Below are 16,095 nucleotides of genomic sequence, written 5' to 3' on the forward strand. Positions count from 1 at the left end.
GCCCCTACAGCTCCTCACGTTGCCCATGCTCTGAGCAGCTCCCCATCGCCTCCAGGGCCGGCATGCCGAGCGGAGGGGCCACGTGCCGAAAATTTCGGTTTCTCTACCCAACTCGAGAGCGATTTTTCAACCGTGTCTCAGCGTAAAAGCCGCCACGACTCCTCAACCCTCTTGCCCGTGTGGGGCGTGCGGGGCGCGCAGGGCTCCCCTCGCACCTCTCCGCACCCCACACCCGCGGGGAAGCCCCCGGCCGCCCCCAGCCTCCCCCAGCCCCCGGGAACAGAGGGCGAGGAGCCCGGGGGGCGCCCCATAACCGGGCCCTGCCCTGGTCCCGGCGCCCCCAGCCGCCGCCGGGGGGTGCTGGCGGCGGGGCCGGCCCCGTGATCGGCGGCGGCGGGCGGGGAGGGGTTGGGGGAGCCGGGCCGGCTGCCTCTGCCCTGCCCCTGCCTTCCCGCAGAGTTTCCCGGCGGGGGCGGCCGGGGCCGGCTTCTCCCCGCTCTGCCGGTGCCGGGGGAGGCGGAGGGGAGGCAGCCGGGCTTTTGGCTCCGTATCCGGCTCCGGGCAGAGGCGGCGACCATAGCGGGGAGGAGGCGAGAGGGGGGAGAAAGCGGCCGCTGCAGCGGCGGGGGGCTGCCGGCTGTCACCTTAACCCAGGTGGGTAGCGGGGGGACGGGGGTGCCCCGGGGGGGCGGCCCTATAAGGGGGGGGGTCCCGGGGGGGCGGCTGGGGACACCCAAAAAAAGTTGCGGGGAGCCCCGCGGGCGGTTCCGGCGGTGGGGAGCGGGGTCGCGGCCGCGCCGTGCCGTGCCCGGGGCTGTCGGGTTGTTTTTTTTTTTTTTTTTTTTTTTTTTTTTCTCCTCCAACTTCTCTTTTCGCTCCCGCTTCTGCGATTGCGGCTTTGGGGCGAGCGCGAAAGCGGCGCCATCAGCGCCGCCGCTCGCTTCCCTGCTGCAGGCGGCGGAGGGGCGCGGGGCTGCCCCCACATCACCCCCACCCCCACCCCCCCCACACACCCCCCCCACATTTCCCCCCTACCCCTTGCCCGGCGGGGTGGCCCCGGCTCGGGGCCGTGCCTCCCCTCCCTCCCCGCCGCGTGTGTCCGTGTGTCCGCCCGCGTGTGTCCGTGTGTCCCCGCGTGTGCACGCCGCGCTGTGGCGCTCCCCCGCCCGCCAGCCGCCGCCTGCTGCGAGCTCAGCCCGTCACGTTTCGCCTCTCTTCCCTTCTTCTTCCCTTCCCTTCCCCAGGTGCTGCCCGCGGACCCCCCCACCCCCCAACCCCGTCCCCCTCCACGTCCCCACCCCGCGTCGCCCTCCCCCAGATGCGCGGCGGCGGGGGCAGAGCCGTGCCGCCGACCCCCCGGCCCTAGGCGCTCGGCAGGCGGAAGAGGAGGAAGAGGAGGAGGAAGAAGAGGGGGAAGAAAGAGGAGGAAGCAAGAGGAGCAGCCGGGGGGCAGCGGCGAAGCCTCCGCCGTGCCCGCGGGGAGGCCGATGGCGGAGCGCGGCGGCGGCGGCGGCGGGGGGCTGCCCGCATCCCCCGGGCCGCTGCGGGGAAAGGTGGCCTGGAGGGCAGGGGACGGCGACGGAGGAGGAGGAGGAGGAGGAGGAGGAAGAGCCCGCTTTGACAGCGCGGCCAGCAGGGTCTCCAACGGGGACTGCGCCCCGCTGGGGGCCGGCGAGGAGCCGGGATCGGCCCCCCCCGGCAGCCCGGACAGCAAGGAGAAGGGGGCTCCGGGGGGGCTGCAGCGAGAGGGCAAGCCCGGCATCCCCCGGAGGAGCAGCATCATTAAGGTGAGGGCACCCGCGCCTCCCCGTGACAGCCCGGGCTCTTTCTTTCTTCCTTTTTTTTTTTTTTTTTTTTTTTTTTGCCTTTTTCTGTTTCGTTTCTCCCCCCTCTCCCTTTGTCAGGAGCGCTTGGTGGGGGGGGGGGCGGCGTGTTTTGGGGTGGCTCGGGACCGAAAGCTCGGCCGGAGACCGCAGGGGGCTGGTGGAAGGACAACATGGGCACCTCTCTGGCAGGGGAAGGCAGGGATTACATGGCCCCCTGATATTTTTTTTTTGGGGATGCACCTGTGCAGAGCAGTTTGGTGGCTCCATTGGCTTGTGCGTGTGACAGACACACAGCAGGTGATGGGAGCTTCGGGATCTCATTGGGCTGGGAGGCAGCAGAGCAGGCAGCTTTCTTCTCCTTAGCGGTGACAGCTTGCTGAACAGGAGACCGTGCTGTACTTCACCTGTAGGAACAAGCTCTATTTATACTTTGCATATGCTGAACGGTGATGTTTCTGCTTGAAAAGTAGGGGGGACAGCAATGGTAGCACGTAGATTGGTGGAAGGAGGGCCAGGAGGGTTTTTCACACAGCTGCTTACACAAATACTGTTGTTTTGGTCTGTTACTGAACCCCTGGTTCCTGAGAGGTGGCACTTTGTCGTGGCTTAGCTGTCTGAACTCCGGTGGAAAGGTGGAGAGATCATACAGAAATGACTCAGTTTGTGTAACGGCCGGACTAACCGTAAAATAAAGCACGGCTCGAAGGACTTGAGAATCGAGTTCAATCAAGATCAGCTCGATCAAAATCTAGCTAGATTTGCTGTCTTCTTAAACGCGTCTGTGCTCCCAAAGCCAGCTTATGAAGTTGTGCTAGCGGGGTAACAGAAGGACATGTGGGGGTTCGGGACGAGCAGCCTGTCTCAAGCCGTGTCGGTGTCTGCTGGACCTTGCTCCAAGCACCAAGGGGAGAGCAAGGGCAGCCGGCAGCGGAGCACACTTGACAGCCTGCACCCACCCTTCCTGTTCAAGCAGTGATGCTGGGTGTGTACGTTTCTGTGTGTGTTAAAGAAATTACAACAATGGAAACGGGGCGACTGAACTCGGGGTTGGAATAACCTAGTACTTACTGGATTTTCTAGGGAGTTTCTAGGGGTCTGTTCAATTCCAAACACTTTTTTTTTTTTTTTTTTTTTGCCTTTTGTGGTAGTCCAGGAAAGGCAATACGTTGCTTGCAGTATGCAACGTGCCATCATGCTACTTTGTGGTTTATGATCTGGTTGTACAGCAGCCTTCTGCCTCTGTGGGGGCCAAACAAGGATACAGTGCACAGGGATGTGATATACTGAAATCGAGAATCATGAGATAAGGAAATCTGTGCTGGATTACATTTCGTGAATACATAAGTCAAGGTTCTTAGTTTCTAGAGGAACGACAGCGGTCTGGAATGTAAAATTATTCAACTTTCTGGTATTATTACCGATGAAAACTGTTCTGCAAATGTGAACGGTAATCTGTTTGGCTGCCAAGAAGTGATTGATACAACTTGGTGTTGTTGTTTGAATAGTTAGGAGTGGAAAAATCTGACAGCACTGCTTTTAGAGCTATGTGGTCCATATTTATTTTAGATATGAGTGTTTCAGTGCTTCTGGGAAAAACTACTTGTCTTCAAATATGCTGAATACTCTCCTGTCTGCTTGCCTCAGCAGTTTGCAGGTAGTTTGAATCAGGTTGCGTAGGTACCTAGTTTTCAATATGAAACCTTTTGGAAAATCTGGCATGAGTGGTAAGCCTTGTTGTCTCCTCTTGTGGAGCAGAAGCGTGTAAGACAGAGCGGAAAAAGTAACTTGCAATCTATTTTTCAGAACTGTTCTTGGAGTTTTAGTAACTTACCTGAGTGTTGAATATTGGGAGTAACCTTGGGAAGCTGGTCTGTGCCATGCAAATGCAGCTCTCATACTTTTGTGCAAAACACAGAATTCTGTCAGCTGATCTTTAAAATGCAAGGTTATAGGGTATCTAATGCTTTAAATGTTTTGCCTGCCAATTACTGTGTAGGCTTTTGAGTCACAAGCATAAAATTGGTGTTTGAATAGCAGTTCCAGTTGAGATTAAACTCTTCTGAAGTGCATGTTGGCGCACATAAATAAGGCCACGGTAATATTTTGTTCTGTTTTTAGTCTGTGCTTTTGTTGGTTGTCCATTTACAAGACTATTCTCAGAACAGTTGTTGCCTTTTTTTCCCCCATTTTTATTTGCATTTGCTACCTTTTTTCCTCTTTTTTTTTTTTTTTTTTTTTTCTTATATGCAGCCTCTGTTCTTTCTCTTTTTTACCCATTCCATATTTTTTCCTTTTATTTATTTTGTTCATCTGCATCATGGGACAAGAGGATTTTTGCTCTTTGAGGTTGAAGAGTCATCTAGGATGATGACAGGTGATAGGATCACTATTACTGCGAAAATTAGCTCTGATGTATAAGCTCTGTTTAGGTTGAAAATGTTAAAGATTGTGCCCTTAGCTTTTAACAGTTTTTATGGAATAGCCTATTTCATTGCTTTCCTTTGCTGAACCGGACCTGAGGATTAGGGAGTACGTACCTGTGTTTATAGAGACATTTTCTATTTGTTATCCACCACATTTATGGGATGCTGATTTTTGTAAAGATGATAGTGATGACACATGATATGTACATGGGCTTTAGGCTCTTCAGATAGCTAATTTATGAACTAATTTACATACCAAGTATTTGTACCAAATGTTTTTGTTTTTAGGTCAGTGTTTTGCTTTTCCAAAATACTTTCCTTGGGGCAACTAGCTATGGTTTCCTATAATGGTTTTTCTAGAGTAGTTCTAGTAACATTAATTTACAGTGAGTCCGCCTTGCAGTTCCAGGTGAATGTAAGCATCGTGTGAACTTCTTTGAGCTCTGACAGTTGGCAGCAGGCTTGCTTTGTTTCTCGTGGGGCACTTTCACATCTCTCTTAAAAAGACCTTGAGATGGTTAGACTTTGAGGAGCTTTAAGATGGCAAATGACTTGTGGTACATGTGTTTCCTTAGAGCTGCCTGCTCCCAGGGACCTCCACACCCTGGATAATAAACGTGTATGGAACCTCACAGCTGGTCAGAACTGTAGACCTGGACAGAAAGACATCCAGCGGTATAAATGAATGGCTCTATTAGGAGATGAGAAGAAATACATTTAGGAGAAGACTGCAGTTATCTGGGAAGACAACAGAAAGAAATGAATGGAGGAAAGTGTCCTGGCGTTCTGTGAGCAGGAGTGTTCCTACCAATATGTGTCTGGAAGCAAAGTCCATTTTTTTTTTTTTTTTTTTTTTTTTTTTTTTCATACAGTAATACCGATCTCAGTGTCAATAAATTTATTGGCTGATAACTTAAACAAATTTATATCTCCCTTTTTTTCTGGGTGTAAATTTAAACCTTCATTCAGTAGAGTCATGCACTTGTTGGTCGTCGGCAATTCTTTAAGTTCCAAATTCTGTGAGAAGAGAGGAATCAAATTTAGCAGGCAGATAGTGCAGCATATAATTTTCAACAGAGCTTTGCTTTTGAAATGGAGCATTCTTATGTCGGTGTCTTTATACAGTTAGAGAGTCTTGCAGCATATGTGGCAGGATCTTCTTTTTTTATTAAAATGTCAACATACATCATTATCTCATTCTCAGGTCTTGTATATCTCCAGTTGATACTGTATGCTTCTTTGTATCAGGTGCAAAAAATGTGAAATATGGAGAATGTTATGCAGTATTTTCTACTACTGCGATTGTTTTAAAAGCTTTAATAAATCTCTTTCTTTGTATTCACAGTAGATTCTAAAGTAGTATTTTCAGTAGACCTAGGTTCTCTGCAATTCTGTATTACCTTAGCCAAAATGGCATGTTAGTGAGTCTTAGCAGAGATCCAGGAGTAGATATACATGTTCAGTTTCCACCTGAAATGATACAAAGGGGTTAGGTTGTTGGAATCAGTTCAAAGTATGCGAAATTAAATGATTTTCAGCTGTCTTTCATACTGGGAAAGGAGCCTGTGTAGTGATGCTGTTGATACATATAAGCATTTATGCCCCAGTAACTCTTCAATGAGCTGGACATTTTCAAGTGAACTTGGCTGAGCAGTAACAGGCTCGAAAGTGCTAAGGCTCCTCAAGTTCAAAGACAATAGTCATGTAGATAAAAGAGGGAGAAAACAAGTATATGCTTTCTTGCCCCACACCCTTTCCCTTAGAAACAAAACCCCACAGTATGAGCTTTATTCTTCCTAGTTCTAGAAGATCTGTGCGAAAGACATTATGAATGTCCCAGCAATGGAAAATAATTTGCTCAGCGCACACATTCATTGACACCAAAAAGGATGCCACAAAAAACACACCATTAGCAAACACGTCTGCAATAGTTCGGGTACTCCTACATCTTACTCCGGGCTGCTTTTCAGCGAAACAATGGAAGCACAGACTTTCTGGGGGGCTGTTTCAGGATTTGGTTGGTTGGTTTTTTTTTTTTTTCCTTAGTTTCTTCCGGAGTAGAGCTATGATCACATCTTTTTGGTTTATCAGATAGCATGAGAGATGTGAGTGGCTACCAGCAGCTTCACAAACCCTGGAGCTTTCTTTTAGGTGTCAGTTTCACTTCGGTTTGTGACACTTTTGCCTAGACTACATAGAAAGTTACAAGCACCTTTTGGTGTATGTATGGTATATATTCTGCTTCATCTTCTACTACTTACTCTGTAATGGTTTCCTATTTCTTAAAAAATGCAATTTGTATTTTAAAACAATACTGTCGTGGTAACTCTTCCTCAATCATGTCATACCAAAGCTGTGTATGTTATATATTTGGATATAATATCATATATATATATATACATTAGACACACACACACACGTATCAGGCAGCTTACTCCTTGTAAACTCCTAGGCTGGGCTGGGCTGTGTTATGGTGCAGCCACTGAATAGGTATGTTGGACATTGCATTTGGTATATATTTTTATTTGCCTTAGTTATTTATCTAGACTGCAGTAATCAAAATTTTGCTTCTATATGTGTAATGCTATTGAAAGAAAAAAGAAACAAAAGGTGTTTATGGAAACATACCAGGTTATTCATTTTACCCATGTTCAGCATGTAGTTTACCTACTGTAGCCAGTGAAGAGAAAACATTTTTTTTCCAAAAGATGACTTGGAGTGGGAGTCTAATTTGGATAAATCTAGCTTCTCTGACTTCTCTTCTGGAAGGGTTTCTCTCTCTATTTCTGTTGACTGCCTAAAAAGCTCGGCTACTGTGAATAATAGCAACTCCTTCACACCCTCCGCCCCCAAATCCTTAGAATATCCACGAAACATGTTCAGTCTGTAAAGTGAAAAATCAATTAATGGAATTTAAAAATTATGATGAATACCTGATGAGATGTTTTTTATACCTATTGCTGGACTTGATCAGAGATATGAGTATTAGTTAAGACTTTGTTAAAACTAGGAATTGCATCCGTGGTTTCCTACCCATGTCTCACAGATAATGGGTTGCTCACATGATTTGCTTATATTCATGGAAGATTAAAAAACTAAACCTGAGGGTGACAGGCCAAATTAATTGCGTAGTTTTCCAGCCTTACCTGGTCCATGGGTGACTTTGAGGTGGGTTTTCATATTTTATCACTAACTCTTTTAAAAATTCCCTTAAATAAAATGTGCCAATTGTCTATCTTTAAGGGATAAATTAACTTAAAACACATGCTGTCATATTGTGTATTGATTATAAAATAATTACCTTTGAACACTACTTTGGGATTGTGTTCAAAATTTAGAAATCTAAACAGACTAGCAGGAAGGCTTAGGGAAGGAACGTTTATAATAGTTCGTTTAACATAAATGGAGAAGGGGAAAATATGCTGAAAAGCAGCAGCATGTGTGTATTAAAGATTGTTTAAAAATAGGGCTGGTACAGACCTCAAGACGTCAGTCTGCTCTGGTTTACTGCTTTGTTACAGGATCAACTGCTTATCAATTTCACTGTGATGCTCTTTGTCTTTTAATCACCTTTAGTTTGTGATCCTTCTGTGCAGAACTGCGGACGGATTATTGCTTGTTGTCTGTGGGCAAAAAAAAATAATCTGCACGGAGTTTCAAAGCTTGTACTTGTCCTGCTGACTGCATTCTAATTATTTTTGATCACATCTTCAATGTGTCAGGTTCTTTCTGATTTGAACTTACCTTCTAACATGCATGCAACTCTTCCATCTTCACGTGAACAGCCAGATTTCAGCATGCTCCCAATTTCCATCATATAATGACATCTGATATTTTTTCTTTAAATTATAATACCCTATGGTTAAACTAAAAATCAGTTATTTTTGCTCTTGACTACGTGTAAACTGGGCAATATGATGTTGCTAAATCTAGTTCAGAAGTACAATTTATGAGAAGATACCTTTAAATAAATTAATAGGCAGTAAGTATGAAATTATGAATATACTTATAATAGCTTGCAGGATTGGGATAAGAAAAGGCTGCTTTGAAAGGGGCTGATTTGCTTGTCATTAAGGAGAGTCAGTAGCAAGCATCATCTTTTTCTCAGTTGTGTTTATAAAAACCATCCTTGCTGCTTTACAGTCAGTTTTCACATCTGGCATGCCTTTGAAATATGGGATAGCACCATCACTGGTACTTATTTCTCCCTGTTTTAGGAGATTAGGGATGCAGCAATCCTTTGGACCGCTATGTTGCCCATCCTCTTGACTGCAGCACCTCTCTGATTTCTTCTTAGCTAGTTAGTTTCCAAGAACGGATGGTGTAGGCCTTCTAGTCCCTTGTATTTGAAGTGGGGCATGGCTGCGTTCACCTGCCTCTTCCCTCCTGGACCTTCACCTTGACAAAACATCAAAGCTCAAGACAGCGAAGAGCACGGTACAGCATGGCACTGGAGACTGGCGGTGCTGAGGACCACAGTGCTAACCGCTGCAGCCTTGGGAAAGTTAAATAGATGGGGTTAGTTTCTGCCTCTCCTGGCTCCCTGGGGCTTTCTTTTGATGTCATTTCACCCTTTGGAAGAAGTAATAAAATAGCCCTGAGTACATCCAATTATTTACTGTGTTCAGGGATCTTTTCAGATACCAAACATTCATACTCAGGAAATTGTAGCACATAGTTCATAAGTACAGGCAGGCAGGAAATGTCTTTAAATAAACAAACAAACAAAAAAGTTTTCATTTTTTTTTCAATGTCTGAGAGTTTTATAAAAATACAATGTAAGAGTTTTTTAAGCCAGATTTCCAAATTGACTGTAAAAATGCTTTCACAAAAGCAACGTGTTTGTGGGTTTTAGTTTGGTATATATGTATCTTAAGAATATACAGCAGATAATTGATATTTTGCATATTAGTGTTACGACTGTCCTCATGCCTTTGCTAAAATTGCTGAAAATGGTTTGATATTTCCCCAAAATTCTAAGATAATCAGTATTGCAGAAGAAAAAGAACTGCTGATGTTTTGTTAGAGAGCACTTCCAGAGAAATTTCAAGTTCTTGTTATGCTTGACCTTCTGTGACTACTACTTCTTTTTCCTTTCCCTTCTATTTTCTTTTCTTTTCTTTTTCTTTTTTTTTTTTTTTTTGTTCTTTCTTCTTATCAGCCTTATTATTTTGCCTTCATTAAAGAAGGCATAACAGTATAAGGTGTGTGTGCTTTGATGTGTTAGCATCCATGTGTGTGAACATAGCCCCATCCTCGCTGCCCTTTTAGTGTAGGATGGGTGAGAAAGAGTGATTGTGAAACTCTGCAGCAGCAGAATGGTCTGCGTGTTTTCAGTTTCGTGAAGCACCCTCTTAATGGTGGAAAATCCCAGACACTTTATATATTTCATTGCCCAGTTCCTGATGACAGAAGTGTTTGACACTGTCTGTCAACAGTTTTATTTAACCACAATCCTTAAAATAAAGTGTAGATGTCTGTTTATTTAAATAAAAGATAGTATCTAATTTCATTGCTTGATTCTTGATCTTAGTGTTGTTAAAGTGTACGTTTGGAAGAAAAGGACAGGAATGCAACTTGCTGTCAAAGCTTTGTTTAGATGGTTTTCTTCCTACAAGTTATTGTTGGTGGTTTTAGGATAGGCAGTTGTTTATTGAGTTATTGAGGTAATTCCTGTAAACGTACAGGAACAGGTTTAAAAAAAGGCAAGGCAGCAATTTTAATTTTATATATCCTGCCATACATTTTTCTTTAGTAAGTTAGAAGCAGAATTAGCATTTTTCATGTATATTATGGGGAAAACGTTAGTTTTCAAGTTGCTAAAATAATACTTAGACTCATTGCAATATTCATGTATTTACAAGCACATACATTATCACTACATAAGGCAGGAGAAACCGAGTAATAACTGGAAATAAATTGCTTCAGGCAATTACTTGAATCAACTGAAATGTTTTCTGCCATTTACAGGGAATGGTCTCTAATTCAGTTTCTTTTTTTCTTTTTTTTTTACTTTTTTTTTGTAAAATATGCTGACAGAAGATTGTTTCAAAAAACATTTCCAGCCTGAATCTAAGAGTTAAAGACTAATATTTATGTGAAATGAGAAAATGTATTGAGTCGTGGCACGTTACTACCACACAGTGGAGAAAGCTAGAGCAGGCATAAGGAGCTTTCCGTTCAGCCAGTGTTAGTTTCTTTTTTTGGTTTTGAAGAACCCCCTATGGCTGTTGGATGTACTTTGTTTAAGTCCAGCTCTCCAGTCGCAGTAGATGTGGTGATGCATCACACAGGTGTTGTTTGAGGTCGCCAGTTTTCAGCTTTCTTTGTTCCACAGCTTACATGGCACGTACCTCGTGCCTTGTGCTTGCTCCTTCTTGGGTGAATGGCCAACCTGAATAAAACCTAGTGAATAAATAACAAGTGAAGGCACTGAGTTCTTAAAGCTGTGTGCTGTCCGTTGGTATTTGGTGGGTTTAGAAATCAGACCGTGGAGGGATCCATAACGATACCCTGTCACCGTCCTGCATGGCCTGGTTCCAGCTCGTGTCACCTCGTCCTCCTGTGCCCTCCCGTCTGCTCATCCCTTCCATTCCCTCACACAGCTTCGCTTGCCTGCTTCAGCAGCAGAGACCATGGACAGGCCCAGCTCTGGAGACCCGTCTGTGCCCTGCTACGTGCTAGAACAGAGCAGAGCTCACTGTGTGGTGTGCAACAGAGCCATAGTTTGTGTCTGTGGATCCCCCAAAAGGAGTACCAAAATGGAGGCCAGCACAGGGCGGTCGATCTTCACAGTGGCTCAAAGTCTCACAGGGCTGCAGCCTGAACTCACAGGGAAGGCTGACTGCACAGCTGAGGGTAGATGCATCTGTCTCTCACCGCCCTTCAGAAACGCTCTTCACAAGTTGCCAGCCCTTGTGAATTTAGGGAAGGCTGCCCTGGGTCAGACCAGAAGTCCACGTGGCTCATTAGCCTGCCTCCAGCAGTCACCCCTGTGACACAGAAGGACAGGAAAAGCATCCTTTCCTGGCGTCTGTTCCCAGCCGTAATTGTAGGGCTTCAGTGTCTGGACCTGAAGATGTCTTCGTATTTGATATTCCACATGTTTTTTTTTCTCCCCATTAATTGTCAAAGACCAGTTTGACTTTTGTAAGCTTTTCACTACTGAAACATCTTGCGGCACTTCCTTAGCTTCACAGCGTGTTGTGAGAAGCACCTTCCTGCCTGATGTTACGTGGCTTGATATTCCCTGGTTCTTGTGTTAGATAGAAAACAACTATTTTGGGTTCACTTTCTCCGTTACACACATGACTTGAAAGGTGTTCGTCATACTTGCTCTGTGTCATTTTTTTCCAGCCTAAAAAACCTTGCTGTATTTAGTTGTTCCCCCTATGTACGTGGTTCTGTGCTTGCTTCATCCTCTATTTTTTTTTTTCCTTCAATTTTAACAATTTCCTGCAGTGGGAGACTAAAATGGTATTTAAAATGTGTGCCAGACAAACGTGTAAATCCACTATAGCATAATGAAGGCTTAAGAATATTGTGATGCTAAATTGCACTGTAGTATATGTGATTTTAATGTTGTCTTAATCACAGGTTTAAATGGTACCACTGCCACTAACTGGTAATGGGAGAGTGCTCTTAAAGCCTTCTACTAAATATTTAAAACTTCCCCTTTGAAGAGCTGTGTAAGGGTGGCTGTGCTGGTGATGATGCCTGTTGTGTTGGAAGTGGCTGGCATTAACATCTTTGCATGAGACTGAAGGTCTGTTAGAAATCTTTTAGCATGTTATAAAGTCTTTTTATGGTGCTGGTGACATAAAGCATTGCTGATGAGTACGTCTAGCTTCTAGCTGTGGTTGAGTACACTTGCTTGCATATTAACAGAATAAGATAGCATGGACATTGCATAAAGCTGAAAAATATATTACTAATAAAAGCACTTTTATTTTATAATAATCTGATAAATATTAAAGAAAGAGGAAGGACTTTGTCTTTATAAACGTGGTCCTAGATTTTTGCATTTTAAGGTTCTTGTCCAACACTCCTGTAATTAATTATTTTACCCAATCTTTTATTCCTTTCACTTTTATAATATGTGAGGGTCTTCCAGGATGCTTGTGTCAGTGTCCAGACGAGCTAAAAAGCCATTTCTAGTCTTTCGGAAATGCGTGAAAGGTATAACAATGAGCTCAGACAGCTTCCTGAAAACAGGAGAGCATCTAATGTTTCCTCTCAGAATTCAGCTGAGGACTAAAAGGGTCTTAAGTGGTTGCAGCAAGCAGTAAAAGGTAAAAATAACTAGAAGTTTTTGAGTCCCACGAGACTGATACAACAGCATTATCTCAGAAGGAAATCCCAACACTTTGTCACTTGAGCTGCTGAAAATAGAAATGTTGCAAGATGTCTGGTAGAGTGCTGTCCTGAGTCCTTGTTAGGGGTATCTAGGAGTGTCTCCTCTTTCTTTTTTTCCTTTTTTTTCTTTTGTCTTTTTTATTCTTTTCTTCTTTTTTTTTTTTTTCCTATTTTTTCTTTTTTTTTCTTTTAATTTTTTTTTTAATATTTTATCTTTTTCTTTTTTTCTTTCTTTTTCTCTTTCTCTTTTTTTTTTCTCTCTATTTCTCTTTCTTTCTCTCTTTCTTTCTCTCTTTCTTTCTCTTTTTCTCTCTTTCTCTCTTTTCTCTCTTTTCTATTTTCTCTCTTTCTTTTCTTTTGGGAGCAAGGTTGCTTTGCTTTCTTTTTCCCTTCAGAGCTTTCTTGCTGATGAGGGAGGGAGTAGTCTCTGTTAGCCTGTTCCTTCTCAGTCAACTGCTGTGCTGAGACAGCAGAATATACCTGTGTTACTGTCATTCCTCAGTCCTCATGCTTTTAGTCCACTTTGTGACGAAGTCCAGTGTCTGATTCATAACGTTTATGAGCAGCACTGTCTGCAGCGTTATCTTTATGTAAGTCTTTATTTTCAAAGCTTCAGATAATTGTAGTACTTGTTTTCGAATGTCTGATTACATGTTAGTTTTCTTCTGTTTGAATGTGGTGCACACTTGGCATGAATAGAATGTGACATGAATGGAACATGACATGGATTTCTATTGTTTTACGTGTGGAAGGTAATATTTCAGAAATTTTGAACTTAGCCTCTCAAAACAGTAGTTTAGAGGTCCCTGACTCACCAGAATAAAATTCACCTTTCTCATCCTGGTGATTGCTGATAAATTTTTATATTTGTGCTAATAAAAAAATCATGAATAGCTCATACATGTACTTTCAGTCTGGTCAGCTGCAACAAATACATCATTTTTCTTCCGTATCTAATCCCAAATTCAATTCTGGCCTTAGTGAGTGTATAAAATTTATTATGATCATTTGAGGGGGGGAGGTGAGGGCAGATAAAAAAGAGCCTTTTTAAAAGGCTCTTAAAACAGGCTTGGCCTCTAAAAATTGGTTTGCAAGATTAACCACTTGCCACAGATCTAAGAACCTTGAATTATTATTATTATTATTTTTTATTAGGTTACAATGTTTAGATTTATAACATGGTCTTTAAACAATCCCTGCATGTATTACAGTTATGCTGAAGCGAATAATTAATTACAGAACTTATTGCAGAACTTGCTTTGTTTCTGGTGGAGGTAGTAAAATTACATTATGGAGTACCATCAACTAAATGCGTCTTTTGCAGAGAAAACATACCACCTTGTGATTTAGCGTGGTGCCTAATCGTCCGCCATGAAATAGGTTTTGTGTATTAATTCAATAAATGCTCAGAGTCCTTCACTAAATGGCATCTGAGGCTGAGATGATACGGAAGTAAGAATTTGCCGTTGCAATGCTGCGTCGCCGTAAAGTCTAAAACATTTTTATAAAGAACAAACACAGGTAAGATTATTTTGCATGTAAAACAGAAATGCAGAGCCACGTTATTTTTATTTCTGTTTGGCTCAGAACCTTACCCTTTGCCCCTTTATCACAAAATTTTGCAGGAGTCAGAATGAGTCACAGTGAAGGTGACTCCTTATTTTTTCCTTAAAGTGCAATGAGTAATCTGGGAATGCAGCTTGCATCTTTGAAAGTCAAGAGGGTCAGAGTCAGTAGCCTCAAAGTAAGTTGTATGCCTTTCTTACTTCCATGCACAAGATCTTATTAATTCTTGTAGATTTGTAGATAGTTAATAATTGATGTTTAAAATGCTTTCTATATATGTAATGTTTTGTAAAGGGTACTCAAAATTGATTTAATATTCCTGTACAACAAACTAAAACTTTGTTGGCATTACAAAAAAATGTGTAATCGCATGCTTTTCTATGAGCTTATTACTTTAAAATGTTTATAATATAGTTCTTTATTTTAGAAATGCATGCCTCATAACCTTTCCTTATTTTAAATGTCCAATCTGCACCACTTGCAGTGGTTGATGGGAGTAAGTCATGGGTTTCTACTACATACTTCTGTTTTCTGTTTTGATCATAATGCAGGTGGACTTTTGGGTTTGTTTACTTCTTTATTCCAGGAATTTGCAAAAGCATAATACAGAGTGAACAAGGAGGTCCATTGGTTTCAGTATCTTACGCAATTCATTACCGTGCAGATGTATGGGGCTTCCTCTTTTTAGTTGTCTCAAAGACATCTTCAAGAGACTTTTAGAGGTCTTTGTAGGTTCTTGCCCACAGACAACGTAAACAGAATTGGTCTTGCACTGATCATCTGATAATGCAGTTTAAAGACCTCTGCTGTCCTTGAACTTCGGTTGTATTTAGGACAAAACCAATATGATTGAGTATTTCTGTCCGCAAAGTTGTCTTTCAGTAAACCCTTGTGAAACATGCTTCAGCCACATCCTTGTACTTTCTGGAACTTTCTAGCTGCATTTTCTTGTTTTGTTGATCACCACTTGCTGTAGAGAGCCTGTACTCTTTGTTTACTTCCTCTGTCCTTTTTTTGGGTTGACTGTAGTGAAACTGTTTGACATGAAGTATGCGAAGTACAGGATTTGCATTCCTGTTATGTTTACCCATGGCACCGTCTAACCTTAACGTTCAAAAATTGCAGGTCAAGTGCACCAAACTTGAGACTTTTGAAAACAATTGTGACATGAAATTTAATTAATTTGACTCTAAGCCATTCTGCACGTGAACCGTATTTTCAAGTTCTTAGCATAGGAATGTATGAATACATAAAAAATACATGTTAATGTGGAGATTCTCAGATGTAAGGATCCAGAAGGGCTTTAAGAAAACATCAGGTTTCATGAGATTTGCCATACAGTTTGGAAGAGCATGTGGTTAGTACTCAGACAGCTGGTATATCAGGCAGAAAACATTAGATAAGAGTATAATATTGATAATCTGTCTTAGCTTTTATCAAGTTAAATATGTGGTCTCATTTCCTTGTTTCATTTTTATTTTATTAGCAAGTTTGCTAATCTTTCTAATAAAGGTGGTAGTGTATGTTTTACAATGTATATCTTGCTGAGGTAGCAATGTGTATTTTACATTGTGTAAACTTGTCCTGTTAGCATGGATTTAATGAATTTTGGAATTGTCTAATGTTTAGTTATATTTAGGAAAAATGTTAACTAGTCTTTAAATTGATCCTATACTTTATTTAATCTGTTTATTTCAGCAATTTAAAAGCAATTACCATTTTTTCCCTGAGTTTTGCTAGTATTGAGGCCCTGCAGCCTTTGTCTACATACTGTAGCGATAATGGGATTCAGACGCTCAAAACTTGTATTTGGCTATTTATGAAAGTTTCCCTGGAGGAAAAGAAATTGGGATAAACAGTTGTACAGAAGTCTCAAAGCTTGTAACAGTTACAGAGGAACTGTGCAGACCTAAAGTATCCCAGTT

At 42.6% G+C, this 16,095-nt stretch overlaps 1 protein-coding gene across 1 annotated transcript in view; it reads left to right on the forward strand.

Annotated features, from left to right (window-relative positions):
• Positions 1 to 446: 446 nt before the first annotated feature.
• The window catches only part of PLCL2 (phospholipase C like 2), a 99,834-nt gene continuing 84,185 nt past the window's right edge, over positions 447 to 16,095 (forward strand). The window contains exons 1-2 of the mRNA XM_084509907.1: positions 447 to 654; positions 1,245 to 1,787. Coding sequence (XP_084366033.1) covers positions 1,488 to 1,787 — 300 coding nt within the window. The 5' untranslated portion in view covers positions 447 to 654; positions 1,245 to 1,487. The remainder of the gene's footprint in view (positions 655 to 1,244; positions 1,788 to 16,095) is intronic.

Source organism: Aythya ferina (genome assembly GCF_964211825.1).
Source record: "Aythya ferina genome assembly, chromosome: 2".
In the NCBI taxonomy this organism is placed as follows: domain Eukaryota; kingdom Metazoa; phylum Chordata; class Aves; order Anseriformes; family Anatidae; genus Aythya; species Aythya ferina.